Source organism: Pagrus pagrus (genome assembly GCF_965226575.1).
Source record: "Pagrus pagrus genome assembly, chromosome: 16".
NCBI classification, from domain to species: domain Eukaryota; kingdom Metazoa; phylum Chordata; class Actinopteri; order Spariformes; family Sparidae; genus Pagrus; species Pagrus pagrus.
Window position 1 is genome coordinate 6119102 of NC_140200.1, and position 27339 is coordinate 6146440.

The following is a 27339-nucleotide window of genomic DNA, read 5'->3' on the forward strand; positions in this document are numbered from 1 at the left end:
TACAGTGTGGTGCCCTGAGAGTTGTCAAGGTTTTGATTGTGGAGTAATCGAGAGGGGAGCAAGGGCGGCTACGCGTGTACAATGCCGAATAAAACGAAAAAGGACAAGGTGAGTTGGAGAAAGGTTACCACGGCTGGAAGCAAAGTTTGCGTGAAGGTGCATTTCAGTGTGTTTATCAATAAACCGGTCTTACGAGAAGACGTTTAGCAAAGAGCGCAGTGTCCCATCACATTAACGTTAGCCAGCCAGCAGTAATCACCAGCTAGCCGCTACCCTGCCAACATGTTAGCGCTTGGTACGCTGTGCTCTTTTATTTGAAAGCGTTATCAAAAGTGAGATACGTTAGGATATTAATGAATGCTTTTTTCCCTGACAGTGTGTGTGTTTTTAAAGTGTTAATGTAAGGACTTTTGTCTTTTTAATAAAGCTGAAAGCCGGGGTCGTATGAATGCGATTGATTTTGAAGTAACGTTTGCTAGCTAGCAGCAGACCTGCCAGTGTATTCAAACAGGAGTGTGAGACTGGGTGGGCAGGCGTGCTATATTTAGCAAGGATTCTTCCATGGCTGCATTCATTGATAGACTGCTCACTGGTGTTGTCAACCTACTTATGTGGTGATGTCCCAGTTGACTTCAGTGCTTCAACCTTTTTTTTCTTTCTTTCTTTCAGGAGACCCCTAAGTCTGGCAAAGTGGGCAAGAGTGGAGGACAAGAGAATACAGAGCATGAGGTAGGCTCACAGTAAACCACCTGCAAGACAGTAGGACCTCGTCTCACACAAGTTCAAATGCCACTGATAATACAAGTGTTTGAAAGAGGGCTGCCTTATCAGTGGCAATGCGAATCTACACGCTCAACCCCTGCACTATCAGTGTCCATTGCTGTCCATTGCTGTCCTTTGCAGTGATTCAGGGGAAGGTCCATGCCCTTAAAATCAGTAAACTACTCTTAAGTTTGAAGTTAAATCTTGGTGATTTAAAGATATTGTATCACGTTGTTTTCCCTGTCTGATACAATCTTTTATAGATACTCAGTATATCATGTGAATCACAGTTTATAAATATCACAGGAGGTGGCTGTGAAGTCTGAAATGCACCATAATAACCCTCACTATGTGTAGAGCTTATGTTGATAATTTTCACTGAAACGGGTCAGCATGGTGTTGATACAACTATGGTATTTCTATAGGCTGTAGTGCCTTTGTAGCAGATTTGTGATATCGGGTTTTATATAAAATGAAGTTGACTATTAAAGCAGGCATTCACATGGAGGACAGAAAACCTCCTGTGGAGTGGGAGGAGAAAGGCTTGCTTGATGTAGACCTCATGATTCTTTGAACATACTTCTTGCGGCCACATTTTGTCACAGAGCAAGCAATGTGTGTTTTTGATCCTCCATAGCTTTTTCGACTTCTGTCACATAAAAGTCATCAAGATTTGCCCACACACCACTCGGGTTCAGAGAGTGGTTAGATGTGCAAGTATACCCTGCTCCTGATGTCTTGTAGCAGCTGTAATCCTGTGTAGTGAGAACCAAATCACAGCTCGAGGCATTTGATGTACTCGCTTGATTGAGGAGTCGGTTGTGCAAAGCTACCATCAGTGAAATTGTGGCTGAACTCCTCTAAATCAGAATCTCATGAACACACTGTGCTGTGGATCTTTGGTTGCTGCTGTCTTCTGTTGGTGTACAGAGCATTCATTGACAGGACTGGGTTGTACCTGGGTCATGGTTGCCCTTCTCATGACTCGCACTGCCGTTTGTTGATAACCTGGTGCTAAATTACTTGCAGATGACATCAGTTTATGGCACCAGCCATACAGTCAGTTGGGTTCACAGAGGTTGCTTTCTGATGCTGCTGCCATGTACATGTCGTAATACTTTGCATAGGGCTGCACAATCAACCGAAATGTAACCGTAATTGCAATATGCCCGAATGCAATATCCAAATTGCAAAGACTGTGCTGTTCTGTTGTTGTGTCACGCTGCAGAGACTCAGTGGCCTATAGATGTTGTTCTCCAAAGGTAATAAAACACATTTGTTTGGTACAGCCCCCAATGAATGTCACATCCTCATAATTTTAGTTCTTATTGAGTGAATCTGAAAATTGTAATTAAAAAATGATCATTCCCACTAATCTTGAATCATATCGCAGTCATTACATCTGTCAAAATGATCACAATATAATTTTATTTAACCATATTTTGCAGCCCTATTTTTGCAACATGTGGATAAAATGCCTATATTGAATAAAATCTTGAAAATATAATGAAGATGGTATGATACAAATGTATGCTTACTGTACTACCTACTCATAAACAAGGGGACAGATGAAATGACTTGAATATTACACTAATATGAGACTTTAAACTTAACATGAAGCAATCAAAATATAGTTCTAAGGACATTTCTTGTCATACCAACAAGAAGACAATGTATAAAATGTTGCAAGGAGAATATACTCATGAAAAACATGTGAACAAATTCCAGTCTACAGGATTGGCGCCTCAGAAATTACCATCTGTCATAAACTCTGCATCTCAAGGCAGGAATTTCACATGAGATTGCCAGAAAAAACTTTTATGAAAAGCTATTGCACTCAGTTTTTGGAACCTGTCAAGGTGTATAATGAAATGTTGAAAAAACGGTAACACATCTGGGAAAGCCAAAAGCCTTCGGCCAATATTAAAAACCGTTTAACGTTGTGTTCGTCCTGTAATAACACAGACATCTGGCGGAAATCATTATGTAACGTTATTGCACTGCATGGTCATGTACAGCATTTGTAAAAGAGAACTAGGGCATTCATTGGGACCAGGTGCACAGTATGGTCTCAAACACTATTCTCATGATTTTTCCTCTCTTCCATTATAAAATACATCTGTTAACAGATTCTAACAACAGATCAGACTTCTTCCATGACCTCCGTAATCACCATATCGAAACATCACTGAACCATTATGGAGAGATTTCCACTTCCTTTATCCTTTTGAAGACCTTTTTTTTCAGGTCTGCTATGACAGCTGACAGCAAAAGGTGCGCCCCCCCCCCCCTCTCCTAACACGTCATTCAATATTCATATTGTGAGGGCTGGTCACCACCTGTTTGTGTGGCTGTTGTAATACACTGTCCCATTTATTGTTATTAGAAATGTGCGCTTGAAGTTAATCCCTTTAAGACAATAGTGTATTTTTAGAGATGTACAGGCACATTTCCCTTACCAAGAATAATACTAACCCTGCATGGATGTTTTGTTATTGATGTGATTGAAGTTACACAAGTTTTCTGATCGATGCATAGACTTGTGTACGTACTTGTGTATATAGATATGTTCCTCCGCTGTTGATCTTCTAAATTCATTTTTTCGTCAAACTGTGGTTTCCGCCTCCCACCCATCTTTTGTTGGATAATATCAAGCATGAGCAGCAATCGATATTTCTGATTTGTGTCAGCAGCCTTTTAGCAGATCTACTCTTGCACCAGCCGTGTGACAGATTGAAATCGCTGCAAGCTGTTGTTGTTACCCCCACCCTTCCTTTTGTCTCATATATACGGTAACCAGAAGTGTTTGAGACTGAAGGAAACATTTATATATATATACATATATATATATATATATATATATATATAGGAAGGCTTCATTTGCTTTTTGGCAAACATCAGTGATTACATTCAAATCGGTAAAATTAGAGAATCATGGATGACAAATGTAAATGTAGCTTAATGATCAAACAAGTAAAGGACTAAATTCCTATCTTTGTATGACATGAATATGTAATCCAGTTCGTAATGGAGGGCAGCTCAGCTTTATTTCCCACTTCCCTCGACAGCTTGGTGGTGGCCCAACTCCTAAGCTCCCATCTTGTAGCGCTGCAGACTGTGGCCAACTTCATCTGGGTCTCAAATGACTTTTAATAATTCCCCGGTGACTCGGACTGACACAGCTCCATAGGTGCATCTGGTGAAGTAAGCTCTGTGCCATCAGGTGTGTGTTGATGAATGGATCCCAGCAGGCAGGTGGGACCAGCTGTGAGAAACTTGCCACATTCAGTTGATCCCACATCAGGATTATATCCAGCTCTACAAACCCGTCTGGGTTTCTTAAGTCTTCTGAGACGCAGCTTTGAAGCTTTATGAGTGGATAAGAAAATCACAATGTTTTGTTTTTTCAGTGCGAACTTGAAGAGTCCCAAGATAAATGTACTGTTTTAATAATTTATATATATATATATATATATATATATATATATATATATATATATATATATATATCTATATGCATAAACATGTATATAGTATTCCACCATTGGGTAAAATGTAGTTTAGGACCTTAGTAATGCGTGACGCTGTTTTCGTGGCGATATACCTTAATAGAATAAAAAGGTCCCATCTAGTGTATGGCGCTTAAGCTACTCGGCCAGTGTTGACATGCAGGCAGTTTTATCAGAGTCCTCCTTGAACTTTCGTTCACACCCAGTGCACCACATGTGCTTGCTCTGCCTCAGTGTCACTAATGTGGGTGTTTTTCTCTTGTTTCAGCAGAGCTCTAACAGGAAGACTGGCAACAGTGTTCCCCCCACCACTCAGCTGCTAAAAGGGAAGCAGCCAGGTTCCCAGACACCTGTCAAAAAGGACAAGAGGCAGAGCTCCTCTCGCTTCAGCCTGAGCAACAACAGGGAGCTACAGAAGCTGCCTGCTTTCAAAGGTATTTACTGGTACAATAACTAAATCCTGTCATCTAATCACATAATCATCTCACTGCCCAGTGCTCTCAGTTTTGGAGTTGTTGCGTATACATGAAAAGTATATACGTGCAAGCACCGTTAGGAGAGCTGCTGTTTCCAGGCTGGAAGGGTCTGTACTTTATTTAGGAGTTGTAGACAAACTACCATTTTGTGGGCAAAAAAATGAATGTAAAATGTTTTGAAGCTTTAATTCAAGACTCAACAAATCGCCCAGAAGCTATATATAGAGCAGAGTTTTCCTTTAGGCATGCGGGGTAAGGAGTCCCTGTAATCTTGACACAGGTAAGTGCAGGCTTCACAGATATGCATACTTACAGCTACGCAGTCAGTTATTTACTCACTCTTTCCAAGCTGTGATACCTACGAACATCCTCTGCTGCATCATTCTCATTTTAATACCAAGCTGAGCATGACATTACGCAATACATGGAAACAAACAGAGGACATACATGGCATGGACTTTGCGCTGGATTTAACCCAAGCGTCTATATTTAGTGGTAATCCAGAGATAAAGCTTTAATTCCATGGTCCTTGTGTTTCAGGATGTTGCCAATGACCAGCAATGTCTGGCAGGCATTCTTCTATTCCTCCTCTCTTCCCCCCCCATGTAGAACGTAAACTGGTCGGTCTTTGCAGATATATATCGATGTTTAATGTCAGAGCTCGGTGCCAGGATAGCACCAGATGGAAAAGCGAGAGATTGATGCTGTCGTTAGGCCCCTGGGCACATTATCCATGCATGTTTCTGTATATGCATGCATGAATAAACACACAAACAGGTTGTCCTCTGCCTTTTCCCAGTGCTCAAAAATTAATTATATAACTTGGCGGTGCAGCCTAAATTGTATTGAATGTGATCTCACTGTTTCATAAGGTGAACAGTTGCAAACATGCACAAGCATCAGTACATGGTGTTTTTCTGTGACAAGAGTAGGAAAACTAAACACAAAACAGTGTTATAATTAGGGCTGCAACTAATTATTATTCATTATTATTAATTATAATGTTCATTATCGATTCATCTGCTTTTTATTATTATGATTTTGTCTTTAACAATTAAAAGTTAAGTCTATAAAATGTCAAAAAGTTGTTAAAAAAATGCTTCCTAGAGGCCGAAGTGACATCTTGAAATGGCTTTTTTTGTCCTCAACAGTCCAAAACCAAAAGACTGTTCTTTCACTATCATACATGACAAAGACAAGCAGTAAACCTTCACATTTAAGAAGCTGGAACCAGCAGATGTTTGACATTCTTGCTTGAAAAATGACTGAAACAAGAAATCCATTATTGTAATAGTTTTAAACTCATTTTCTTTTGATCGATTAATCGACTAACTGTGCAGCTTGTGTTCCTATATCTGAATTGGAAATGATGGCATGTACATCGGAACATAAGATGTGCCAATTCCCCATTTAAAGAGAGTAAAATACACCATTGGAAAGGCCTGACCTTTTTCAATACAGACTTTACTGTTTGCCACTGATGTAAATGCCTTCAAATTATCTTTTTTTTTTTTTTTTGTCTTCAGAAAAGAGTCGCTTTGTTTTTCCTCGCTCTTAAGTCTGAATACCCTACTTGCAGTGATCATCTTGTTACAACACTTTAGAGCAAAGGCAGCATTCCTTTTCAGGGAGAAAAGTTAATGTTACTTCATTCTTTGGAAGACTTTGCTTATAGGACAAAGTGTCACTATCTGTGACTAAAGGAGACAGCAGCTGCTGTGTTATTGTGTGCCATTTGCTCCCCAACCAGTTGTTTCTGTAGGATAAGACTTTATTGACTCACAAAGGAGTTGATCCTACCAATAAATATACCTGCGTCTTTATCTTGGTTAGCCATTAATTTCGTACTCTGCCAAGAAACCAATGACTTAATTTCTGATAAAAAAGCTGCTCATTTCCCAGACCAATGAAAGCTTTGATAACATTCTGCAAAACATTATCCCACGGTGGCCCGGTAGATGTTATCACTTAGTCCTGTCCAAACATGCTCCTCGCTTGGCCTCTTTTCTCTCCAGGCATGTTCGCCACCTCCCGATGGAAACACATGTCTGACAGGCTGTCCTGCAGAGCCACAAGGCTGAGGCGAGACTGAAAACCGTGACCAGAAGCAGGCTCTTTCCCATGAACTCCCCCCCACAAAAAAGCAGTTGTGTTTTTTGGGACTCCAGAGCACTTTTTACACTGTCCTAGCATTTGTATATGTTAGCGTGGCAGTTTTAAAGACGTACATAACAGGAGATGAATGCTCCACTTGGGCCTGTTTATTTCGTTGTGGTCTCGTTTCAAGTGTAAACGTATTTGCCAAAAAGCCCAGAACAACAACAGTTGTCGCCTCTGTATGTGTTCTCTAGTACAGCAAGAGCTATCCTGCATGAAGCGTCTGTCTCACAGGGTTTGTCGCCATCTGCTGGGTAGAGTATCACATTTTTTAGTTACTGTAACGTTGGTCAACTGGAACAAACATTTCAGTAGCCAGACGGTCATGTAATTTAACTTACCCTGAATATTTTAGCAGTGGAAAACAAACGGAAAAAGGGATTCTAATCAATGAATTTAAGTGTTTTTGCAGTCAGAGGCATTTTGTCTGTGTTAAAGTTTAACAAGCCAAGTAATACAAGTCATAGAATAGGATCTGCAAAATTTTGTAACAACTTGTATTTAGTGCAGCACACATTTATTTTGAAGTTTTTGGATAAACCACAGTGATTATTCAATCCACTGGACTGGGAAGAGAGGGATACTAAAGGAAACATGGGGAAACAATTCCCATCATTTACTACAGAAGCTAGATCACTTTCCATAGAAACATTAGAGTCTCTGTAATATTGTTTGCTTTAAACAGTGAGCGTACTAGTAATGTGTTTGCTTCACGTGTGTTAGACTTATATGTGTGGTTGACACATGCAGAACCAAGAATGCTCAGTTTCTTAACAGCCAGGTCTCGCAGGGTAGTAAGGCTTGAAATGACACTGAAACTTACGCTGATATGTTTTTTTTACCATGGTTGGCAGGATGCAAAAGGGCAAGGCAGGATTCAGGGAAGGGTTTCCTGTCCCACTCCTGCAGGTGGTGGAGGAAAAGACTCCCACACCTCATGAGAGAGACTTCCCTGGTCAAACACAGAAAAATAACTCAGGTTGATAAAGCTGTAATATCTTGTAATGTTTTGGCATTACTCTACTTACTGCTACTTTAAAGTAAAAGTCCCTAGTGTTAGAAAGCAGTCGAATAAAGAAATGTTGAAGTAAGTAAATAGTGTCTCAAATGCAAACATATTTTGTGCTTGACCTGCTGTCGAATGCTTGTGCCCACAACTGTTCATTATACCCTTTGATAAACATCCGGTATGCATTGTATATATCCTACAATAACAATTACTGTCATGCTATAAAAATATTTGAAAACAACAGTTCTCACTATGTGTGAAAGGAAATTGGCAACTTTTCATACACTGTAATTATTATAAACTGTTCCTCAGTAATGTTACACAATTTTAGTCGCAGCATTTATGGTGATTCCCATTGCGTGTGTTCAGCTTACAGTCACGCAGCCACAGTCTGTTTCCACTTTTCCAACATTTGTGCTAAAACTCCCAATATAATGGCAGCGGAGATTCTGAACTGTGCATATTTGCAGTCTTTATGCGAAAGAAATACAGAGCAGCCATAATAAACATGGCTTGAATTTGAATAGGTCACTTTGTGAATTGATCTCGGATATAGATAAAGCTGTTTCTGTCATTGGAAGCTGCTTAAGGGGAAAATTAAGTTCCGCTGCTGTTAAAAGAGCCTCAGCTGTATAGATTTAAGCCTTAAGTGCTTATTAAAGAGGAATCACGACACTGAAGATCAGCAGACCTATGAATGAACCACTTTAACTGGCCTGCTGCTATCAATGATGACTTATGAGAAAGCGCTGCTATAACACGAGCCAGCATGCTCTCCATCTCATCCAGGAGCAGACTCATGATGCCTCACAAGTTCGCTGTCTTTCCACCAACAGAAATAGCACAGACAGTAAAAATGCTCAAGCCTGTCGAATGCATGTGCCAAAGAAGCGTTTGGAGAGTATTTGTAACAAGTGGGTGTGTTTGGCGTTGTCTTGTCTTGGTCAGAACAACAGATCTTCTGATGGGAGGTTGCCTCATGACTAGGGAACAGAATGGCAAGAAAGAGCCCTTTATACGCTCAGACTAGACCCTGCTGCTGAAATACCCCAATATTGTATATATTAGGACCGGACAGACTTGATGTTAGAGTTCTGTCACACTGGATCGTTGTGCTTGGGATTCAGTCCCTTTTTCTGCCTTGTAGCCTAGCTGAAGGCATTCAAGGTTGCTGACTTTGCTGACAAACACAAATAGTTGGTTTGCAGTTTGCAGCCAGTGTCGCAGAAGCAAACACCGGTCAAACCAGAAACCTGAAAGAGTTTGATTAGGGAGGAAACACAGAGAAATAAATCATCCTGGGTTATATTTTTGTTCTGAGTAAGCTTACTAGCTAGAGTTGACTAACATGATATTTTTCCTTACATTTTACCTAGTACACAATTTTGAGAAATCAACTGTTAGCTGATGTCGCCCCTCTATCTGATGATCAGAAATGAAAAGACCAGCACAGATACATAAGTGAGATCTTAAGTCATCCAGTTGCACAAAATCAAGCTGCGATCGTGACAATCTTTGAGGAACAATGTAAACTTTTTTTCTGCAATCAGTCAAATACATTACAACACTAAAACACCACCACTCAGAAAGAGACGGGGACACATACGACTAAATGCAAACAGACCATTGAAATTAGGTGCTTTTGTCAAACATGACGTCTCGACTTGAACCACACAGACACCTCCCGCACCTCTAAAGCAGAAGTACAAACCCGCAGGGAGGAGCTGTGACACGGTATTATGTGTTGAAACAGCTGTGCTTCTGAAAAACCCTGCAATGAATGCATTTCACAGATTACACGACATTAAGTAAATGTAGATAAGTATTTTGACTTAAAAACACACCTCTTTGATTTTGAAACTATGTAAAAGTTGCCCAACTAAATTGAAACCAAAGTTTGTTGCCTCTTTGTTTTTTTTGGCATGTCAAACCCATACAGAGGAGACTTTAATATGATTATAATGACAAGACTTGTCCTTTCAAAAACTAAGCGTGCTTGTTATTAATTTAGTTGTTAGCATGTCACATTTTAAAATCTTGACTGGCTCTGACATTCATGTGGAGTAAAAAATAATTGTCTAGTTTGAAATGTGCAAATGTGTATAAAAGTGCAAACTGTGAGACTTTGTACTTCACAAAAAGGAAGCAGATACTCAGGTTAGTATGCTACACAAGCTCTGTTCACATAAAAAAGTGTGTGGATTGTCTTTGGTACAAAATGCTAATCCTCATGGGGTAAGAAAAAGTGCACAGGAAATGGCTTTTTGCTTAGTAGTGTCTCGCTTGCTCTTTTTTTATGGAGTGCCCCTCTTAGAATGTGTGATAGTGCAGCAAGCACTGATTACAGATTTGGGACTATAGGTTATTCTACTCCAAAATGCAATGAACACCCCCTGCTTTGCATTTGCACGGTTTTGCATGGTTCTTAGTCGGGCCAAACGTGTGTGTATGTGTCTGTATGTATGCTCCTTGCAGCATGATGACACACAGTGCGCAGAGGGATTGGTGATTGTATAGGTCGTGATTGTGGGTGGATGCACACAATTACTCAACCTTTCTACCCTGATTGCGAGAAATAATTATCTTATTGTTGCTTGATTTGCTGCAAAGGGGATTGTTTAATCACACTTAGTTTGTGATGATGGTTTTAGTGTCATCGCCACCGTAGATGTGCTCTCTTCCCACAAAGCTTTACAGTGCAGGGTTTTGCTTCTGAGGCAGACAGTGCTGCTCGCTACATATGCACATCCTGTCTTGCTCACATTGAGACTTCCTGCCTTCCTGTTTCTCATACACATACACCTGGGCTCAGGCTGTGGTCCTGGAGAGCCATCTGTCACGCAAAAACTCGCACACAAAGACAGCACACGTATACAAAGGGCTTTTGTCTGACGGTGTTAAACAGTCTCCTGTCATGTACAAACCTCAGCCTATGGTGTGTCCTTTTTAAGGCATTGAACTCCAGTAATTAATTCATTGTGCTGGTTGTGGTGTTGCGGTTTGTTGTTGTCATGTTAGGTTGTGAATGAGAAATGAGTAGTGTCACTTTACCTGTCCTCTGATTCACAGAGGCTACATGTTGTATAGTAATGTATATTTCCTGGCCTTATTCTTGCATTTTGTAAATATAACGGGTTAAACTGGAGTCTGTTTGTAGTTTTGTGCTTCAAAACTCTTGACAGATGTAGCTGCTCTCTGCTCCAATCACAGTAACAGTCCCACCCCTTTCCCCCCAGCCCACCAGCCAATCCCTTCCCTCATGTTTATGTATTCTGACAGCCAGCCCCATGTGATTGCAGCCAGCCAACCGGGCGGCTGTAGGGAGGTATGACATCACTAACTAGCTGGTTCCCTCCAGCAGCAGGGGAGCTTCATTTTCTGCTCCGAGTGTTCGTGCTAAAATGGAGGCTGGCTCCTCGCCTTAGCCTGGGCTGCCCTCTTCTCCCCTCGCTCCTGCCTCAGCTCACTGATGTTGGCATGTACTAGAGCCGCCAGTGGGATGGTTCTGGATGCACCGAGCTCCAATGGGCCTTTCCAGCCTGTGGCCCTCATGCATTTTAGAGGTGAGAATAGGAAATTTGCCTCCTCTGCTTGTTCTGTGTTTCTGTGTTTTCAAGGGGGAAATGAGCAAAAATTGTTGCAGTATACTTTGGATTTTTGCACAAGAAAATTATTGTGTCAGAGGACTTTTCTAAAAGTTGCTGTGAGAGAGTGAGAGCATTTATCCTCTTAGTGCTGGTGGCAGGAGTATTTTTGGAGGAGGAAGCGGGGGATTGTGTTTGTATGTCAATGAGGAAGGGTTCTGCCAAGACAGTGCATAGCTAAGCTTGAGTCAGGGAGGGAGGGCGAGGAGAGAGTGAGAAGGAGTGCTAGTTTTGAGTCTCCCATCCCCCCATCAAGGCTGCTGATGTCATAGGAAGTGAGGTCAAAGCTTGTTGTCAGTGTGTGCTTTTGTATTGTATTGTATATGTGGTATCAGCTGACACACGTGCAAGCTGAAATGCTCCGCACGTTGTTGTTGAATCTCCCGTTGGCTTCTGAGTACCGAGCCTGAAGCTGGGACCTTCAGCAAGTCTCTAGCTTGTAAAACGGAAACCGACTCTAGACGCAGACTAAGAGTGAGCGTATAGTGCATATGGTGTAACAAATTCAATGCTAATGTTTGTTCATCAGTTTCTCTGCAACCAACTTCTCTCCAGAAACCGATGTGACCATGTACATGCATCACGTAGCCGTTCTCCTATCTGTTAGTCGCATGCTGTGACTTGCGAAGGCATTCTCTTGGTAAAATTGTTGGCATAAATAAAGCCACATAATTACATATAGCTACCTGTCCTAATTTGCACCGGTTGGCATATGTCCACATTGACACAGCGTATGTTCAAAATAATTAAAGGTGTTGCCAGTTTATTAATCGGGTAATTATATATTCACCAGCTGTTATTGCAGGGCTTGGGCTTGGGAGTATTTTGTTTCCACGACCGGTTTCCTGTGTGCATGCTGGAGTCTTTAGATGAGTAAAGGTTATTTGCCCATCCATGCAGAGAGGCCTGTGTGTGAAGTCCGCAGTTGCACAGCATGTCTCTTAATATTTTAGGCCTGTTCAGAAACCCTAGTGCTGTTGTGTAACAGGAGCTGGTAGACCTCTTGGTACTTGGTGTTTGATGAGATGAGGTGCTTATGGATGGCCCTGAGTTTCAGTTCATTAGTTACAGGCACAGATCTTTCAGGTGCTGGTGAATTCAACCTAAAATCAGATGGCACACTTGGAGTATTTAACTTGAAGATTTCCAAAAACATTTAGCTTTTGAACAGATGAACTTGCGTCGCCACAGTTAAAGGACTGAACATGTTTGTTCTTGTTGTTTGTTTAGATAAATACTAAGAGATTTGTTTGCACCTTTTCTTTTTCCTTGTCTAAAACGAAAAGGTCCTAATATCTCTTGTAGATAATGTACCTGCCAGACCTGTAGCAGGGAAACGGTAAGCGACAATAACCGACACAGAAGGTGGTGACAAGTATTCTTTTTATATTGCAGCTTCATAGTTTAAAACGGCAGCTTGTTGGAGAGGAAGACAGAGCAAAGAAAATACTCAGCTGTGTCTTACATAAACACAGTGCTGAAACAAAAACAGATCCCCATTAGGGTTCTCCACGGATGTGGTAGCCAAAGCTCAGGGGTGAAGCAAATTGCCAGCTGTTCGACCTTTGATGCGGTTGATTAGATCTTGTTTGTGGCCAAAACTTTGGATGAAGGGAATAAAGTATGATGTTACTGCAACGCTACTTACAGACTTGTCACTACTCTCAACTCAGTCTGAATATAGACTCAAAAATGTTTTGTATTCAGCTGGCTGGACTCCAGGTTTCAAGGTACGGCACAAGATGGCCCTAAAGGCTGATGTACACTTGAAGAACAAGTTGTACGATTCCTTATCCACGACCTCAGGAAACCCAGGTTTTGAATATGCTTTTATGAGGGCTCATTTTGGGAGGAATTATAAAACAGAAGTATTTATGGGTTCAAGAAATCAATAGATAGGATTGAGAGAAGAAAATGTTGCATGTACAGGGAGCACACAGGTAGCTGCATTTTGTGTTTGTGTGTTGAATACCAGCTGTGACTCAGAAACATGGAGGTGGAGGGAAAGTCCGTCTGTTAGTGCTGCCAGTCTCAGGTGTGGGAGTGTGCACAACCTACTGTACTTGATCTCTTAGAATTAACTTATTATTTTTCTTGGCATTAACTCTGATGTTTGTACCAGTGCCTCTACATGCTGTAGAGGCCATAGTCACAAGAGAGCTGTGTAGAAAATACTGCGAATTAATGATGAAACATTACACAAGTTTTGAGTTTTGAGGAGTATATCAGCTGGCAGATAAAATGTCCAGTGAACGATTTAAAAAAAACAGCTCAATATTCTGGTTGCTAAAAGGGAGATTATATAAACGATGGAAATGTGGCAAAATGTTACTTAAAAAGATGTCAGAAAAACTAAGGCCATTTTCTGTTAGGAGTGTTCCTACGTATGCAAGTCGTATGTGTTAGTCTGTTTCCTGTTGTGAGAAAGTACCTTGACAAACCTGTCAACTGCCTTGTGGGTTCACAGAATCAGTATGGTGGTTGTTTTTTTAATTCATTTTTTATCACTTATCTGGAATCGGAGTTTCACAGTGATGTGATTCATGTCTAAGGTGCAAAACTTTTCATTCAGGCCTAAACTAGTTGTTACTATCTGATGTTGCCGCTTGCCGCGTGTTCTGTATTTGATGTGAAGTTAAAGTAAATTGATTGATGGCATTCACAAGCTGATCAGTGTCGGTACAGGTTTATGTAAGAGCTGAGTATTAGTATTTTAATCTGACATGCAAGTTGTCAGGACTGTTTCTGATATAATCAACCTGATTTTGTTTTTTTGGGTTAGGGTTTGGCTTGATTACCGTTTTTATCATAAGAGCAGTTTCTTCTAATTTTGTGTTCTTTGTGGTTTGGTTTTAAGAATGTGTTTTGTAGGAACATCTTGGACAAGGATAAAGCTGTGTTTTATGTGAAACCTGTTGCATTCCTTATCAAATTTCCAATGTATTTCTTTTTCTGTTTAGTTTACGACAACGTAATGGCACCAAATGGCTTCCAACACACCTACCTTTATATTAAGTGTAGTAGAAAGTGCTGACTTATCGGTGTTGGGTATTCTCCCGACTCCCAGCTGGTATTATCCGTGAGGTCAGTTTGGCTGACACATCTCTTGGCCGCAGCTGATGGGCACAGCAAATCGGCAGCATATGATTCCAGTGTAACAACAGCAGCAGCAGCAGCAGCTTGCATACATCTTTGATTAGGAGCGGCCGGTCACCCCCTGGTCCAAAGTCCCATCTCTGCCTGTGGTCACCATGGTGATGTGCAGTACACATGCAGATTGTTAATGGGGAGACGAGACTGACTCATAAATCACAAGCTGGGATGAACAAACCCATGCTGCCCTATAGGTAGGATTTATTAGGTGGCATTTAGTGAAAAGGCATAAATCCAAATGTGACAAACATGAATGAGCACCATTGCACCCGTTTTTGGTTTTAGGTGCTTTTTGTAGATGTGGAATCTGACCAAGCGAGGCTAAATGATTTGCAGGAGAAGCTGTTTGTCTATTGTCATTGCTGACAGGCTGATACTGACATTTGTCTGTGTGAAAGTACAGTAGTTATAACCTCGGTGAAAGCAATGTGTCCCATTGCAGAACCTACAGCATGACAGAGTGTATTTTACTACTATTGATTATAGTAATGGTGTCTTATCTGGTCTTCCCAAAAAGCCATAAATCGGTAACACCTGATTTAAAGCAAACAAAATGGCCATGTTTACCTGTAGGTCTAGCACAGCTCTGAAGCTCTTTTACTTGTTAATAAAGCACTACGTGGCCCTAACGCTTCTGTGGGAGCAGACTTGTAATTGCAGAACAAAAACCCTCTGGTGATTCTGCATTTAGCTCCTGTGCTCCGAGCTTATGTTGAGGGGTCCTGAAAGTTGCCATAATGAGCAGAAAACATACCTTAATGAGCAGTTCTATATTTTAATACTTGTCTTATTTCATAATAATGTTTACTTGATTGATTAATTGATGGTGCATCATATTGCGAAAAAGTGTTTTGGATGATTGGTGCTAATCATTGATTTATTTGAGGCAGCTGTTGTAAGAGGATAATGCATGCACACTGGCACAGAATGGAGGCTGGCTCATTGACAGTGAGTGTGCAGAAGCTACAAAAACGTGTAATGATTTTTAAATTGCAAGCTAATGATTATACACACACACAGGTGTGGCTTAATATTCCTGGAGGTAGATTTAGAGCCTCTGCAAGATTGATGTAGTGTGACGCTGGCTTTAAAAGGCTTTATTATTGATTTATGAAGTCTTTAAATGCAGTCTCTACATGTCACCACACGAACTCCACAGCAGCAAATTAGAGCTGTGCTGAACCTTGATGACCGTAAATCTTTGGGACAAGTTATCACTGACTGCGAAAGAGGGGATGGTGGGAGAAAAAAATGACTTTGAACAATGATTTTTGGGACTAATTACCAGTTTACCTTTTTCCGGTATCATCTGGTCCAGTTTTGGATTACTTTAGTCCAGCATCTGGCTTGTATAGTGTTACTATCTTTGTTTTAAAGATAAGCTGTGTAACCTGTTTCTTGATAAATCTTCACACATGATGGCAGACCTGTCGATTCCAACCGTCTTTCTGTTTCTGTCTTGCAGATGTTCCCCCTGCAGAGCAGGAGAAGTTGTTCATCCAGAAGTTGCGGCAGTGCTGCGTCTTGTTCGATTTCGTCTCGGACCCACTGAGTGATCTAAAATGGAAGGAGGTGAAACGGGCGGCACTAAGCGAGATGGTGGAGTACATCACCCACAACAGAAACGTCATCACAGAACCCATCTACCCAGAGGTGGTTCACATGGTCAGTATTTAGAGGCATTGAACTACAGACTTGGTCATTAGTGTTCACATCCAACCAGGTTAACAGTCATTAATATTATGTTATTTTAAGCTCGCAGACATTTCTTAAATGCTCAGTATGTAATTTCGGCCGTGAGGCAGTGTTTCCCACAGAACGCCCATGTGATTTATTTAAAAGCTTTTATTAAGTTCCTTCACAGTCTTCACTACATAGGCTATATTATGTGAGAGTGGACAGACATGGATGTCAACTTCAACTTGTCCGGAGGGCAGACGCATGCAACGGCAGGGCGGCGTGAATAGTTTTATGAAACAAGCCTACAGTAATAAGCTTCATAAAGCAAATCATGCCTTTCTCGTGTGTCTGGCTCAGATAAGTGTAGCAGCACAGCAGGTCGTTAAGGTTTAAGAATGGTCGCCTACATTAGCTCCTGAGTTGTCATGTCACTGAGGTGAGAAGGATTTTCTTTCATTGTCTGTAAAGCTCTATGACGCAGTCTTGTGAATAAGGCTCTGCTGTTTATCACTGAATGCATGTGACCATGAAGAGCCATTTGACACAGTAGAATGTAGTTATTGCTTTTATATTCAATTAGCCTCCGTATGAGGATCTGCTATTTGTTAAGGCACTTATTTCTTCCCCATGGGAAAAGAATATACTGTGGTTTCAACTGGCAGCAATACTTAATGCTTTAGACCCATTTTGTCTTTTCTTTTTGGCTCTTTAGTTAGTCTTAGAAGTTTATGTGTATAGCTTTGTTAGCTTACTTAGCTAGCCTCTTGTCCATGAGTAGATGCACATTTCCTTCAGAAAGAAAATGGTTTCAATGTGAAACTGCACACAGATCTGCGAGTAATCTTTAGTAATCAGGTCATGATTTCTGGAAAGAGGTATTGCTTTTTTGAGTTTTTCAAATTTCTGGCGCTTTTAGCACCACAAGCCAGTGCCATCCAGTTTCAGACCTCCTTCTGGCAAATATCCCCGAAACTCAGCAACTCATACTAAAACAATCTAAATGGATCGAAAGCACTGAGGCTAAGTGGAAAAACTGTTTTGATTCTCTGGGTGAACTGTCCCTTCAACCTAAATGAGGTCACGAAACCTACAGTGAATTGCCTGTAACTCCTACCTATGCAGATCTCGACCTGTTCATTCTTTTGGGCTGTATTCAGCGTGCTATCATTGAGCTCCTACTGTATATTTATTAGAGTCGTGCTCCTCTGAGGTTGTGGCCTGGATGTGTTCGTGGTGCCAGGTTTGCTTTCCCAAGCCAAATTAAAAAGCCTTTGATGTTAATCAAAGCCCTGCCTCAATGCCACATGGTAAACTGCAGGTGATCAAGGTGCAAATGTACCCCCATCCTCCTTGTCGTGGCTTCATTTGATCAGCAGAAAATGCAACAGAGCTGCCAAATCAGCATTAAAATATACTCGTATTCCTTGCAGCCCCTTTCCTCTGCCAAAGAGAGACAAAGACTCTTTGAAGTCCACTGCTGGCTTTCATCATCAAAGTATGGAGATTGACGCGACAAACTCGTTTACAGCAATAAAGAGTGTATTCTTATGTTAAGGCTGTATGTATTATTTTCTCCCATAAGCTCTTGTTCTTTCAGGCCATGTTTGATGCCTTGGTGTTCAGGCTTTAGAACAATATTTTAACAGACCTTTGGATGACACGACAGCGGTTGTTCCATTAGACCCATTCTCTGTGGAGGGAAGTAAGAAATGGTTTCTGCTAAGAATATAAACATGATGGTGAGCGAGTGTGTTTCAACCTTTGGTCGACTGCACTCTGGAGGGACTATCTGAAGTGTGCTGCCTATAAAGTGAGAATAGGCTGAAAGGGAAAATGGATGGATGCTCCCAGTTTGGGGGATTGAATTGCCATTGAAACAGGCTGCTATCTCAGAAAAGCATATGGCAAGAGGGAATATTCAACCATAGACACAAATGTTCATTCACTCTTTTTCATAAAGAAAATAAAAGATATTCTCATTTAACAGTTTGAAGGCAGCTTATGAAGTTGGGTTAACATAATGGAAATCCATTTGGGGAACTGTATTCCTGTTGGTTAGTGTCTTGGAACAGTTGTAGGCAGTGGAGTACTGGAAATCATTTTCTCCGTTGAAATAAGCTAAGTTGTTTCTCAAAACTGAAGATAAACCAGTTTGCAGGGGCTATGTAATCTTGCACAAGTGTTTTTCATGTATTTGCACTGTAATCGACAGTACAATAGCCACTGAACTGTATCTCACTCTTAAAGTTTGTGTTGGCATGGCACTGCTGTAGCAAAGAATGTTCTCCTCTTTAGATTTTAGCATCAACTCCCCTAAAGCTCTGTTGATTATTTGTTGTTGTAATAGTGTGGCACAAGTTACTGATTGTAAATAACCTTGTTTGCTTGTCAGACACTCTGGCTGATGGATCTCCGAGTCTCCCCATCAGCTTCATTATTTCAGCCGTCACATCTGTTTTAGAAGCAAACATTTAATCAGTGGCAGGTAGACAAATTTAACAGCCAGAGCTTTTGTTCACCAAGGTTTGGCAATAGCAACTGTGTTTTTTCTTCAGCCTGGCTAAATGCTGCATAAAAGGTTATTGTCGTGTGTGCATTGTGGGTAAAAAGGAGTGTTTACTAAAACACGCACCAGTGATGCTCCGTCACTTGTTGAGCATCCTATGTAAATACTGCTTCCAGTGAGTACATTCTGTTTCTGTTGAGGCCGTGTCTTCTTCAGACCACAGATATTATCTGTGCACCAGAATTAAGTTTGACTTGTTTTCAGCAGTGTCAGGCAAGCATCATCTAAAACTTAATTACAGTTCAAATTAGGTGATTTTTCTTAATTTATTCTGACTTTCTTCTATCTGCTTTAATCAAACAAACTCCACACTGAGTCTTATTTGGTACAAAGCTAATGCTGAATGTTAAATCACAGTCAGTGCAGTGCAATGACTTGCTTTTTCTGCCTTATCAGGCACGCTCAGCCTTTCCATACCAGAGTTGGAAGAGAATTTGACACTTCCTTTTGTTGTCAAGTGATTCCATCTCAATATTTTTTCAGATTTTGCATTGTTAAAACAAACTAAATCTGTAATTGACACCTGTGCTGGCAGTTGAAGCACGGTATCATGCCTGTTTCTGTTTTATTCCCCAGTTTGCTGTGAATATGTTCAGGACGTTGCCGCCATCATCCAACCCCACGGGTGCCGAGTTCGACCCAGAGGAAGATGAGCCCACGCTAGAGGCAGCATGGCCACATCTACAGGTACACAGAGAGTGACACGGACGCACTGAGACAAAAGTCTTGCTTCTTCACTGTAAACTAATGAGAGTATATTAAAGTCTTATAACCTCTGCTCTTCCTTCCTCAGCTTGTCTATGAATTCTTCCTACGGTTCTTAGAGTCACCAGACTTTCAACCAAACATAGCCAAAAAGTATATTGACCAGAAGTTTGTAATGCAGGTGAGCATGTACTGATACTTTTGTGTGCATTTTGTTGATGATTGAGTGTGTTTCTTTATAGAGCTTTGTACTTGGTGCTCAGTTGTATTTGTAATTCTTAGTAACCCTGTTTTTTCGGTGTGCAGCTCTTAGATCTGTTTGACAGTGAAGACCCCAGGGAAAGAGATTTTTTAAAGACCACTCTTCATCGCATCTATGGAAAGTTCCTGGGCCTGCGAGCGTACATTAGGAAACAGATTAATAACATATTTTATAGGTGAGTGAGGTACATTAGTGACACATCGGCGCCTGTTGTCCTTGTGACTAATGTGGTGTGTTTTGTTAAATGTAACCCTGTGCTGCTGTTTTGTAGGTTCATTTATGAGACTGAACACCATAATGGAATAGCAGAATTACTGGAAATATTAGGCAGGTAAGATATTTTTGAGAGGTGCACCCATAAAACATTTCGGATGTTTATGGTTCACGGTGTCCTTTTGTTTTTTGTGGTTCATTTCCATTAATGTTTTTCAGCAGTAGAATGATTGTCTCTGGAGTCCATTAGTTTTACGTACAACTCGAGCGCTTATTGATCTAATGAACGCTTTTCTTTTCACAGCATAATCAATGGATTTGCATTACCACTGAAAGAAGAGCACAAGATATTCCTGCTGAAAGTTCTGCTGCCGTTACACAAAGTCAAGTCTCTGAGTGTATATCACCCACAGGTAACCCCTTAAATATTGTTATACTTTAAGCAATAGACAAAATCTTCTAACATCGGTGTTTACAGTGCTGCAGTGTTGAAACATTATGTTCGGTTTCTCCCTCAGCTGGCCTACTGCGTGGTACAGTTCTTAGAGAAGGATAGCACCCTCACAGAACCGGTAAGATACGATTTATTAACAGGGTTGTGCCGTTAATATTGTCGATTGAATTATCCTTCAATATCCTTCAATATCCTGTCTGCTCAAGATCAGTTAGTGGCTGTTTGAATTCAAGGACTCCATTGCCAGAGTCTGGTTCTCCAAATTTCCTTCGTAGACTAGACTTGCAATGTGATCTGTCAAGTACACATTATTTCTTCAGGATTGCCTTGTTCATTATTAGTCGGACAAATTAGATGTCCGTACAATCTTCTTTTTCTTTTTTAATGAGCCTTGTTTCCTTTGTGTGCAGACGGTAATGGCTTTGTTAAAGTACTGGCCAAAGACACACAGTCCAAAAGAGGTGATGTTCCTCAATGAACTGGAGGAGATCCTAGACGTCATTGAGCCTTCGGAGTTCGTCAAAGTCATGGAGCCCCTCTTCAGACAGTTGGCCAAGTGTGTGTCCAGCCCTCACTTTCAGGTCTGACATCATCCTAGTACACAATTACATGTGGTTTAGTTTGTTCCGCACGTGTTTCTTTTCTTTCCCACATCTAATGTCGACTCTGTAATGTAACACTGCTGTAAACTATCCTAAACTAGGTAGCAGAACGAGCTCTGTACTACTGGAACAATGAGTACATCATGAGCCTGATCAGTGACAACGCCGCCAAGATCCTACCCATCATGTTCCCATCTCTCTACCGCAACTCCAAGACCCACTGGAACAAGTGAGTCACCACCCGGGCCGTCCCTCAGGTCTATCTTTGTGTTTGTCTACCAAGTCCGTAAATCAAGTTACCCGTGGTAATCATTGTCTGTGTGCAGGACGATCCATGGGTTGATCTACAATGCTCTGAAACTCTTCATGGAGATGAACCAGAAGCTGTTCGACGACTGCACCCAACAGTTCAGGGCAGAGAAAAGCAAGTAAGTGACGACTGAGACGTCAAAAATCCGAGTTTTGCAGCGCAGCTACAGCTCTCGTGGTCTTCTTACACAGTCACTCACGTCATAGAAAACGTCGCACAAACATCATTAGAAATGGAAAAAATGACTACGCAGGCGAGTCATTTAGAAAAGTAAACTGGGCCATAAATGCTTTGAACATAACAGATTCATGACGTCAGTGTGTCTTTGTGTAAATATTTCCTCTTGATGCCGTCTCTAATGGTTTTGTCTGTTTTGTTGGGTTTTTCAGAGAGAAAGCCAAATGGAAAGAGAGAGAAGAAGCGTGGATTAAGATCGAGAATCTTGCAAAGTCAAACCCACAGGTGAGCGGAGAGATTTTAACCTTGTAATATATTAATACTGACATCTGACTGACTGATGCTTCAGTAACTGTAATCTTTCACGACAATTTTATGTTTCTGTTATTACAACGAAAATCCATTATACTGAGGCCTTTGAATGCAACAATATAGTCAAAAAACACAGTTGGAGAAGCGGGTAGAGGCTCCATATATGTCCAAATGGTCCAAAATGAGTGTGAAATGTAAAAATCTCTTAAAATTGGTTAAGTATTTAAAGTCAAAGGCAGGAGTGCATGAGTACGGTGTGCTGCCTATAACCGTTGTTCCCCCCCTCTTCTTTTCTCTCTGTACAGTTTCTGATGATGATCGACTCGGGAGGTCAGGATGGTCTGATGGACATGGAGACAGACGGGCCGCTGCTAGATGACGTCAACGCGCTAAAAAAATCAATGGAGGAGGAAGCCACACAGGTTGGGAGTGTGTATGTGTGTATAGTGTAGTATAGCAGTGAATATTGGGGTGTTGTGTGTGTGTGTGAGGCAGGTGCTGCAGCTGATGAATAAATAAGAAACATTTATACTTTATTTATACGTAATTATTTATACTTTATTTATCAGGTGGCTTTTTTCAATTATTAACAAATGATTCTCATTTGATATGTGAGCGACATCATTTTACTCGAGTAAACTCAGTATCTTCTTGTAAATCTCTCCTTAAAACTCCCTTCTATCTTGTGTTTTTTTTCTTAACTGATGCTACTCAGCTCTGTATCTTATATGTTTTACTATATGTTTTATATTGAGAAGCACTTTGTAAGTTTGTTTTTGAAAGGTTTTATTTCAATAAAGAAAAAACATGTCTTTTTAGAACAATTCAGTCAGATCCAGATGTGTCACTAAGGCTGCACATCAACTTTGGGAATCACGTGACCCATGTCTGCTTTAAATAATCATCTTGACAGAAGAAATTATTTATGGGATGGAGTGAAGCAGACTGTGCCTGGTGATAAGAACTACTACTATAGACAGTAAAAACTAAATGATTCTACCTAAGTTACTGTTTGACCTATGGACACAGTTAAACATCTGAATATAACAAACAATGCAAACATGTAGAAGGTACACCAGGAAAACTGACTTTTTGGTTTGATTAATGTCTGTAAAGGACACTGGGCTGCTTTTTATAAGTTGTACATTAGCAAAAAGCCTGGTCACCATAGGTGGCGAGTCAAGATCTTGGAAAACCATGAGTAAGGCCCTGCCAGAAGATCTCAGGCAGCATTCAGGCTCATAGGGAGGTAGAAAATCAAATATAGGCAGGAGTCAGACCATTCAAGCAGTAGAATCTGAAAATCTATTCACAAACTCTAATCAGTGAAGGGCAGCAAGGGTTGGTGTAATGTGGTCGCTTCTCTTAGTACATGCTAAAAGCCTGGCATGCATTGCAGTAGTCGAGTCTGGAAGAGACAAACACATTGATGTCATTGTTATGTGCTTGTTAAGTGTGAGATGTGGATGTCCAGACTTTTCTGTTCACCTTTGCAGACAAGCTCCTGTAAAGTGAAATGACAGTTATGAAGGGTTGAAGTGTGTGTTGGTGCTGAATGTTCTGTTATCTCCGTGTGTCCAGATCCAAAGAGACCAGCGTAGAGAGCGCCCGTTGATGCGGAGGAAATCAGAACTCCCCAAGGACATCTGCACCGTCACGGCCTTGGAGTTGCACCGGAGGGCAGAGGAAATGTTGACAACTCACGACGGCCACTAAGAGACCACCCCGGATCCCCCGTAAACCAGCAGCAGCAGCATCCACCACACAGGCCCCCAGAGGCCAGCACAACAACACGACTCTGGTATCTCAGTCCAGTCCAGCCCAGCACAACACAGAACTGAAAACAGTCCCAGCTCCACCTGACACAGAAAATGTCTAAAGCCGCACATCTTAGCCTGGTTCGGCTTTTTTCCGGCACAGGCGGTGCTCGGTCACCACCACCACCCCCACACTCTGGTTGTTGTCCAGCGGAGATGTCTGTGGTGCTGGACGGCCCTGCATGACCGCGACACGCACCATGCCCTGATCTTCACCCAAGATACTGTAGTGTCTCCTTTCCCTCCCTCGTTTTTCTCTTCTCCTGTCCTCTCAACTGTTTATTTCGGGGTGCTGTGCTGCCCCCTTCTGGTCATTTCTCTCAGGTGTTCTGTTCTGTGTGTGTGTATGTGTGTGAGCAGTTCTCTTCTTGCCTCTTCTTCATAGATGTCAGGTGCTTGTACAAATAATATGAGCCCCACACATTAACCTCCACATAGGACGTCTCCGGTGTCATTTTTAAACAAAACATCGATGAGATAAACTCCATTTGTTTCTATATATTTCATATTTTTCTCGTAACATTTGAACAAGACGGCTGTTTATATTTTTTCCTACATAGTATATCAGGAGCTCCTCTCAGAGTCGAACACACTTCCTGTTCTGTTTGGAGCTTGCTTTTGTTTTTTTCCTCTCTTCATTTTCCATTAGCTGTGAAGATTCATTGATCGCTCTGTTAATCAGGACGGGGTCATCTGGGACTCCCAGTAGAGTGTGTCTGGATTAAAAGCATCACAACATCAAACAGTGCTGGCCTGACCTGATAGAGGTCCTGGTTCTGGGGTTTTTTAACGGATTCGGTGCCAACTGCTCCTTTCTTAAAAACGACCCTCTTAAATGTGTAGGCAATAAGTTCACACAGGTGGCAGTGTGCGTCGGCAGCTCAAACAATGGTCAGAGAGTTTGTTACAGGTTTAGATCCATTTGATAAGTCAGTGGGATTAGCCTTGCCGCGACAGCTACATGAGAGGGGACTGTGGGATTTATTTTTGGTTCGCCCGATGCATCCAGCAGTTGTAGGAGTGTGTCGAACATGGTCATTAACATTCAGTACAAGCCGCTGTCATTCATATGTGAGGCTTACGAGAGGTCAGAGAGATGTAGTCGCTCGTCTGGGATTTCCACAGTGTCGCGTCGAGAGAAGTCAAACGGGGGCAGAAACTGTGCTGATAGCGCCGATCGCTTTTTTCTACTCTTCTCAAGCAAGACCCTTTTGTTTATAAAACACTTGTTCGAGTTTAGACCGCTTCATAGGTGAGGTATGTTTGGTTTGAAGAGGTCAAACATTAAGCCTTTCTTTTCACAGTGCCTTTTATAGTCTAAGGGGATATTTGCTCAACTGAGAATCGAGTAGTAGCATAAAATACAATGCCAGGTATGTTAAAAGACAGTCGTAACGTTGGTTTCCAAAAACAGATGCGTTTCAAGTCCGTACTTGACACACTTCCAGACGCTTGGACTCCAGCACATGCCTTGTCGAAGCTACAAAGTCGATTTTTTTTTTCGTAGTCGGAAGCTAGAGAGGAGAAGCAAATGAAGCACTTCCTGATAAAACTTGAAAGAAAATAGAAACACAACTGAAAAAAAATAAAATAAAAATAGTAAAGAATTGAAATCCGTGATGCTGTCTGTCTTGGTGTGTGGGTTCACCTCCCCTGGGTGCCTGTCGATGAGCGCACAGGAGAGGAAATCGCCTCCCATCGTGACTTTTTGTCCCATTCCGCTTAAGATTCGTACCATTGTTTGACCCCTTCTGCCCAGACCTGCACACTGGCTGTAACCCCTCCCTCACCACCCTGCAGGGCTCGTTATTTGGACACGTGTTTGATCTGCTTCTGGATGCTTGCAAGTTCTTTTTGTTGTGGTTTTTATTCTTCCTTTGCCTGCAGAACCTCCCTATCAGTGTTTCAACTGAATGTGCAAATTGTAAATAATACTGCAGTCGCGTTGTTTCGTTCTCTCCATGTTTGTCTCGAAGAACAACTTTCACCACAGGCCTTTACAAAACTCCTTCAGTGATCCACATCCTCTGATCGCTGGTTGCCCCTTTGGTGACTGTTGTTCTTCTCGAAATGGCTTTAATATTGGCTTCTTTGGAGCTCTCTTCGTTTTACATAAGCTTTGTTTTCTTTTTCTCTGAAAAGAATGAAGTGTCCTTTAGTATATGTCTCATACTAAATGGCTTCATCTAATATTGTACATATAATGTACTTTTATTTTATGTTATAACTATTATTACATGGTAGATTTCCTATTTTGTACAAATCACCCAGTGTACAGAATACAGAGGTTATTAGCAACTGCAGACAGTTGGTATGTGGCACAGACTTCAACACATGTGACTATTTACATTTAGAAACCGTATATAGAATTTGGATAGTTTTTTATCTATTTGTAATCCGACATCTTTTCCGTTTTTTTGTTTTTCATCTCCAGACATGTGTTGAGATTCTACATACATGAGCTTTTTGTGTGTGCTTTTAACCAAATCTCCAGTGGTGTACATCTATCTATATACAGCAAATAAAGAGAACATGTGAGTTTTATATTTTCATCCTAAAACAACTGCTCTGCGAGTCATCATTGGTCACATTCGAGTGTTATAAAACACTAAAAGATGTATTGATATGTCATGATACCTTCACCTATAAGGCTGATGATGGTAACCAACACACACAACCACACACAAAAAAACTGACTTATCAAAGTCAAGTCTGAAATAAACAAAAGTGACTTAACATCCAACATTTTACCCAAGAAGTAACAGAGGAAACAAGAACAGCACTAAATAGAGTGCATACTCATAGATACCAACCACCTAATTATGCCTGATTTTAGGATCCATGCATTATTCCCTGAGAAGTTAATAAAAAAAATGTTAAATAGAGTGAGAGAAAATTCCTGGATCCGTTGCTTGTATACTGATCCGCGCCAAAAATTAATGGGGTCTATTCTGGGCCGGACCATCCTCCACCGTTTCATGGAAATCAGTTCTGTAGTTATTATAAAATCCTGCTGACAAATCAACCAACCGACACGGACATTGGTGAGAGGTAACTACAAGATAACTTGACTGTTGTGCTGTAAATATAAAAACAAATTTGCACCATTTTACATTGAATGAGCAAATCATGCATTTAATTGAAATATGAAGGTGCAACGTGTCAGCTGGTTATATAGCAGAATGACTAAAAAAATTTGATTTTGATACAAGCATTCATGTTATATATATATTTAAATTCTTAAAAAAATGCATATTTATGGAGGCCAACACTCATTACTCACAAGTCATATAAAACAGCATGAAAACCTGAAGAAAGAAACCAAAGTTACTAATCCCAATAAATATGAATTGTACTGACCTGTGTGGATTTTGACCAGTTTAAATGTAAATGTAGTCCTTTGCTGCCACCTGCTGGACAAACTTGTTAAACATACAACACCCATGAAAGCCAGATGATTCATCTCAAGAGTCTTATCCTCATTATAAATATTACTGTCAGTTACACCTGCACCACACTACTATACTAACA

The 27339-nt window shown here is 41.0% G+C and overlaps 1 protein-coding gene across 3 annotated transcripts; it reads left to right on the forward strand.

Moving 5' to 3' along the window:
• Positions 1-26368, forward strand: ppp2r5cb (protein phosphatase 2, regulatory subunit B', gamma b). Of its 3 annotated transcripts, none has more exons than XM_084378470.1 (16): positions 1-108; positions 670-729; positions 4540-4705; positions 16176-16375; positions 19533-19643; positions 19750-19842; positions 19968-20098; positions 20195-20254; positions 20441-20549; positions 20655-20708; positions 21001-21171; positions 21294-21421; positions 21519-21620; positions 21892-21964; positions 22297-22413; positions 23573-26368. In XM_084378470.1, the coding sequence occupies exons 1-16, from the start codon at positions 82-84 to the stop codon at positions 23705-23707; spliced, it is 1737 nt and encodes a 578-aa protein (XP_084234596.1). In that variant the 5' UTR covers positions 1-81; the 3' UTR covers positions 23708-26368. The 3 variants fall into 3 exon arrangements, with proteins under 3 accessions (XP_084234596.1, XP_084234597.1, XP_084234598.1); XM_084378471.1 differs by having other exon boundaries at positions 4543-4705; XM_084378472.1 differs by lacking the exons at positions 1-108; positions 670-729; positions 4540-4705 and adding an exon at positions 11282-11476.
• Positions 26369-27339: the final 971 nt, after the last annotated feature.

Coding starts and splice junctions, on each gene's coding strand:
- ppp2r5cb (XM_084378470.1), top strand. CDS start 82: ATGCCGAATAAAACGAAAAAGGACAAG. Junction 20,550..20,654: donor TGAGTGTATATCACCCACAG/GTAACCCCTTAA, acceptor TTTCTCCCTCAG/CTGGCCTACTGCGTGGTACA. Junction 21,422..21,518: donor TCCAAGACCCACTGGAACAA/GTGAGTCACCAC, acceptor GTCTGTGTGCAG/GACGATCCATGGGTTGATCT.